The 6,000-nt window shown below is 34.8% G+C and overlaps 1 protein-coding gene across 1 annotated transcript in view; it reads left to right on the forward strand.

The window, feature by feature from the left end:
- The window catches only part of LOC139141361 (PAX-interacting protein 1-like), a 45,699-nt gene extending 41,028 nt beyond the window's left edge, over positions 1-4,671 (forward strand). Inside the window, exons 16-17 of the mRNA XM_070711005.1 lie at positions 2,874-2,934; positions 3,684-4,671. Of these exons, the coding sequence (XP_070567106.1) occupies positions 2,874-2,934; positions 3,684-3,702 (80 nt within the window). The 3' untranslated portion in view covers positions 3,703-4,671. The remainder of the gene's footprint in view (positions 1-2,873; positions 2,935-3,683) is intronic.
- The last annotated feature ends 1,329 nt before the right edge of the window (positions 4,672-6,000 follow it).

Consider the following 6,000-nt stretch of genomic DNA (forward strand, 5'->3'; position numbering starts at 1 on the left):
AAGACAGCTTTAACAAAAACGAATGCGAGTCAGTAATACTGTGATTTTTCGGTACCCTTAAAAATATGACTGTTACAGCTACAGGATTCCAAGTTTCTAACATGTACCTGTAGCAAATAACACAAAGTTAATACACAGTATTGCCTTTTGTATTATGTATAGGTAAATAATTGGTGGAATTTAGATTAGTTTTGACAGTAATTTGTGACATAAAACTTTAGGGTATGGGGTAAATTATGGCCCTATTTCATGAAAACTGTAGAAGATATTGCATATTGCTATATACCATTTTCAAGAAAAATAAATCACCTTTCTAATGATACCCCATAACCTAGGTCATGTTAAACAGTAAGCTCAGCAAATCACGTACAAGAAGACAGGTTTGACAAAAATCCAAGTGGGTCACAAAATCGTGATTTTGCGGTACCCTTCAAAACATGACCGTAACAGCTATTGAGTCCCTATATTTTGTCTGTTAAAATCCCATTTCTTATTCTAGGGATCCCAAGGCTTCTGAAAATTACAGGTTTGTTATCCTGTGGGGTGAGGGGGGAGGTGCACGTAGACGGCCTAATAGATTGTTAGTAATGCTTGCTGTATATAAAGTAAGACAAGGAGGCATAGACAATTTTCCAAATACGCCTTAAACAAAATTATTTTATAGAAAAATATTTAAAAATTAAATTATAACAATAGACAGTCGTCAATAATCTATTTACTTGAAGGAGAAAATGGCAATATGACTATGTGTGCACGTTTTCGAGTCTTCTTTTTAAGGCTGTGCATTAGTTCATTGCATAACAATAAAATGCCCATTCACGATATACCAATGTAGCAAAACTTGCTATTTTAGTGACTAGAGACAATAATGCATGGTAAATACCCAAGTTTGACATTTATTTTCTTCTTCAGCACATTGCAATTAGTAAATAACATCCATAAATGTGTTTGATTTGCTTCATAAGGAGGAAACAATAGTTATCGTATTTTCTTCCGGTTAAAAATACTGAATTACCAGAAAAAATCGATTTAAAGTTATCCAATTCTATGACGTCATATTTTTTTCACTAAAACTTTATGCATTTATGAAAGACCAGTATCTAAGCTTTCTAAAACTATAAGGTATATGGCATTTCAAGCCAGTTTACTTCATCAAGGAAAGGATGTTGTACCCCTACCCCTAGCTTTTGCTCACCCCACACATACAGATACACGCAATTCAAAATTGACTCAGGAGAAGTAGTGTATAGTTAAATATCTAATGTTAACACTTTTTTTCTTGTTTAATATGTGGGAATAAATAATTCAAACACAAAAAGCTGTCAAAATTTTGCTTAATAACAAGTAAATCACAATTGTTACATGGTATTTTGGGTAAAAAATTTCAAAATTGTCAAAAAAATTCATTTTAAAGTCGTCCTATTCTATGTACACAAATTAATTTTGCTAAAGTTGGTGTTTTTCATAAAGAGCAGAATCTCAGCTTTCCAAAAATGTATGGTTTGTGCTATTTCATGCTAATTTACTCAATGTAGGGGAGGATATAGTACCCCCTACCCCTACCCATTTTTCGCCATTTTTTGCGGTACATGCAAATCAAAAACCAGCCCAGATAGGTAGTGCATCCCAAAATATCCAATGTTAACATCTTTTTTCTTGTTCAGCAGGTCCCAAAGAACAAAAAAATACCCAAGAAGTAGGGATGGGGGGGGGGTGCACGGTGGGCCCCTCCAGCCCACGGACTATTTCAGTAACATCTGGCCATTGTTTGCTCTCTTCAATTGGCCTATCTCTTGAATTTGCATCTGAGCAGAGCAGACACCTGTTTTAGTGCTCCTGACTCCGTCGTTTTTCTGATGTTGAACACTGATTCAAGTGATCTGACTTTAACACCCCAAGTTACCCTTTGCTATCTTATGGAGTTGTTTAAACAAGATTTATCCTGAAAATTCTTATGAAACAACTACTCTGATGCAGCTCAATTGAATGCAACAATATGTTGCACACCACAATTGCATCGCAATTAACTCCTGACTGCCAATTGAATACTCGTGAAGTGCAGCTGTTGCTCTTCAGTGCAGTGATGACTTCTTCACTGATATCAGAACTGCTAATCAAATTACTTCTGTCTAATATGCAAGGTGAAAATCTGTCACTTCCAGCTAAACAATGATATTCATCAAACCTACAACCTTTGCCCTCTTCAGTACTACGTGTTCTCTATATCAACTTTCTCCAACAAATTAAACTCCGCTGTCAACAATGTGGAGCTTATCTAATAGGTTGATGTTTGGCAGCATCGGACGTCCATCATCTTGCTTCCAGTATCCAGCATCCGTCAACTTTTTACATTCAAAGCTTCTTCAAACTTGCCAGTCCAGTTCCTTTAATATTTTGAGTAAAGGTCCCCCAGGGATGACCTGAATCAGATTTGTTCAAATTGTATTTTTGAGGCTAATTTGCTGTTTTTGGACAAAATTATTCTTCTCCTGAACAGCAGTCCTATTTTGGGGGTAAATTTTTAATATTTGGTCAAAAATTTGTTTAACCAAAACCACTTGTCTGATAGCTTTAATATTTGGTGTACAGGTCATTTTCAGCTCATATATTGTGATTTGTGTATATTTTGTATAAAGGTATACTGTCACCTGTTCCAAATTACCTCAGTTACCATGAAAAGAGAAAATCTGACCAATCACAGATTTTGTGGGTGGCCACTTTTTCAAAACAGCGCCCTCACATAAGCACTTTGAATAGCAAGGAACGCCCCTTTGACCATATATGGACATATTTAGATTATAGATGACTGTATACCTTTAATACTAGAAAACCAGTTTATGAATATTTCATGTGCTTTCCTTTTACTGGTCCAGATGTTCACAGTGCTGAGTTTATCCTGACTGGTGCCCTTACTCAGAGATTGGATTATTTATCATATCCTTTTACTCTACAGCTGGTGTTTGTGTGTGTGTGTGTGTGTGTGTTATGAACCATAACATGTATCATAATGCTTACTGATTTTGAAATCAAGAAAATTGTGTTTGGCTTTTTTGAACAAAGCTGGGTTTACCACATTTGAGCTATTCATTTTAAAATGTGCAAAACTTTGTCAAAATTAGTGTTAGCTGTAATATTCACGGTTTTCACTACGATCTCTCTCAGAGGGAGAATTTGAAAGTACAGGAAAATTTTGAAACCTTGATTTGTGCAATGGTGCAATCTGACGGGCGTTTTCAATTTGTTTGCACTAGATAAAACTACTTGAAAATGACATAGGACTTCCAAGTGGGAAGAGTGCGAGAGGGGGTGTCCCCTTCTTTCCTCAAAAATTTTGAGAAAGTGATGTGTGCAATGGTGCAATCTGAGAGGTGTTTCACTTTGTTTGCACTGTGTGTATCCAGCACCCAATGCTGACTTGTCTCATTTGCAAAATCTTACATTTCTTTAAACGATATTAGTTGACCAACAGTCAGTCAATAATTTTTTTATTTCATTCGTTACTTGTTTGCAACTTTGATATTTCACAGCCAGAGAATTGACCTCGCCAGCTGTGCAATTTCTCCAGCTAATGAAAAGCCTGGATATTGTAATATTATGATATTGTGTCTGATATAGTCCTACTACTCATGGTTAGTCATATTGTTTATATGATATCTGTGTTTATATTCTTAACTCTTCAGTACATACAGATTTGAACCATAAATCATGTGTGCCCAGCAAGAAAACAAGAAAGGAGTTGAATTGGAAAACCTTTCCTTTATCAAAGTCCTAACTTTGAATTCTATGGAACCAATGTGTGTAAATAGCAACATTTCAGTTTCGTTCACCATTAACTTGTAATATGTAATAATCAACTGTCTCATCACACAATCAGTTTGAATGAAATATTGCTTTACCAATCATATCCAACATCCATAAACATTATTTTGCTAAGGCTTGGGTAGAATACAGTTGATAGATTAAAAATTAAAATATCAGTAGTTTTAAGTTTGAATTTCAAAGTGAGTTGAGGTTTACTTTCCTTTCATTACACCAGATTTGACCTACTTTCCATAGTGTCATTTTCAAACTGTTGATGTACCTGTAAATATTTCAGCAGGAAAATATGGTGTACTGCAACTGATGAGACTATCTCAATACTTAGTTCATGTTCTTTTTTAAGAATATATATTTTTATGGTTGATTGCATCTTTTCAATGAAAAATAAAAACATGTTTTCTCCTAGCTGTTCATGGGATTAGTTACACTGATCATGTAGACAAGGATATTGTGTTATAATGTGCTTGTGAATTTCTTTTATGGCAATAAAATGTGGCATGTACAACTATTTTTGTAGTGATACAGCATTCCTGTGGCAAGCTAAAAGTTCAAAATACGATTTCTCTGCACAAAATATATAAAAGCTGTTGTCTGCATGTACCTTAAACTTGCTGTTGTCATTGGTCAAAAAGTTGTCATGTGATTTTCAGTTATCTTTTACATCTAGTCATGTATCTTAGGAAATGTATCTTATTTTGTACAGTGCAGTTTGTCTGTGCACTTCTCATTTTTTCATTCAGTAAGACTTACAAGTGGTACAGAGAACATCTCGCTGTGGTGACAAATATCCCCATCATAGTTATGGCAAGAAAAAATTTATCTCATTGAATAAATTTTGAACAGTGTTAGAAATTGTTGTATAGTGTTGTTTGTCCATTTGTCAAATTTTTTATCTATTTGCTAGTGTATCCTAATTTTTGTAGTGGTTGGGGTGTGTGAAGCCTTGGCACCTCAATATTTCACTTTATTACACGCCTCGATGTGAGTGCAAATCAGTGCATTGATTTGAATAGGAACATCCGGGGAGTTAGCGGGCCGGTGAACAATGTACTGACCAGTTTCCATTACCTAGTCCAGTGAAGCCCTTCGACTTTTTCGACGTCAACGTAGACGCTTAACGCTAAACATTAAATATCCATGCACGGACTGTTATTTTTACTTTCGTCAAAATCTATTTGATGCTGGTCGATAATGGTAAAATTATTTGAGGCACATAAACCCATATATTCAGACAATAATATACAATCTGGCATATGTTGGTTGAATATTTATAAACTACTCATTGGTAAAAAGTGTTTACTTTTAAACTGATGAGTATGCATACTTTGCCTCTATGAATGCTATTTTCTCCAAAAGGGTATCCCATGTTCTATTAAATATTGTACTGAGAGCTGTGAAAACAAGTCATATTGTTAATTTTATCATCACTATTTTTAGAAATGTAGTTCCTTCTGTGAAATGATCATGAGTATGATGTAGTATATCATGAGATTTTAAGATGATGAAGTCTGGAAAAGAAATTGATATTTTTCTGAGCGTAAGAATTCAAATTTCCTTCCTTTCAGCAAATTTATGCAATCATTGGTATTTTCTAAGGTTTAGTGAGCATTTTTAGCTCCGCTGTCAGCGACGCGGAGCTTATCAAATAGGTTGATTTTCCGTCGTCGTCCGTCGTCCGTCGTCGTCGTCGTCGTCGTCGTCCGTCAACAATTGCCTTCTCCTCTGAAACCGCAAGTCCAATTGCTTTGAAATTTTATATGCGGTTCACTTGGGGTGACCTCACTTAAGTTTGTTCAAATCGTGGTGAAATTTGCATATTTGTATTTTTGGGGCATTTTTTGGTGTTTTTGGTAAAAAAATCTTCTTTTCTCAAACCGCTTGTCCGATTGCTTTGAAATTTAATATGCAGTTTACTTATGGTGACTTCAGTCAGATTTCTTCAAATCGTGGTGAAATTTGCATATTTGTATTTTTAAGGCAATTTTTGTCATTTTTGGTAAAAAAATCTTTAAAAATCTTCTTCTTCAAAACTACCGGTCAGATAGCTTTGAAATTTGGTACATATGTCCCTAGGGATGATCTATTTAAGATTTGTTCAAATTGTGAAGAAATATGCAAATTTGCATTTTTAAGGCAATTTTTGCCATTTTTGGTCAAAAAATGTATTTCTCAAAAAGTACT

The sequence above is a fragment of the Ptychodera flava genome, chromosome 9 (genome assembly GCF_041260155.1).
Source record: "Ptychodera flava strain L36383 chromosome 9, AS_Pfla_20210202, whole genome shotgun sequence".
Lineage (NCBI taxonomy): Eukaryota > Metazoa > Hemichordata > Enteropneusta > Ptychoderidae > Ptychodera > Ptychodera flava.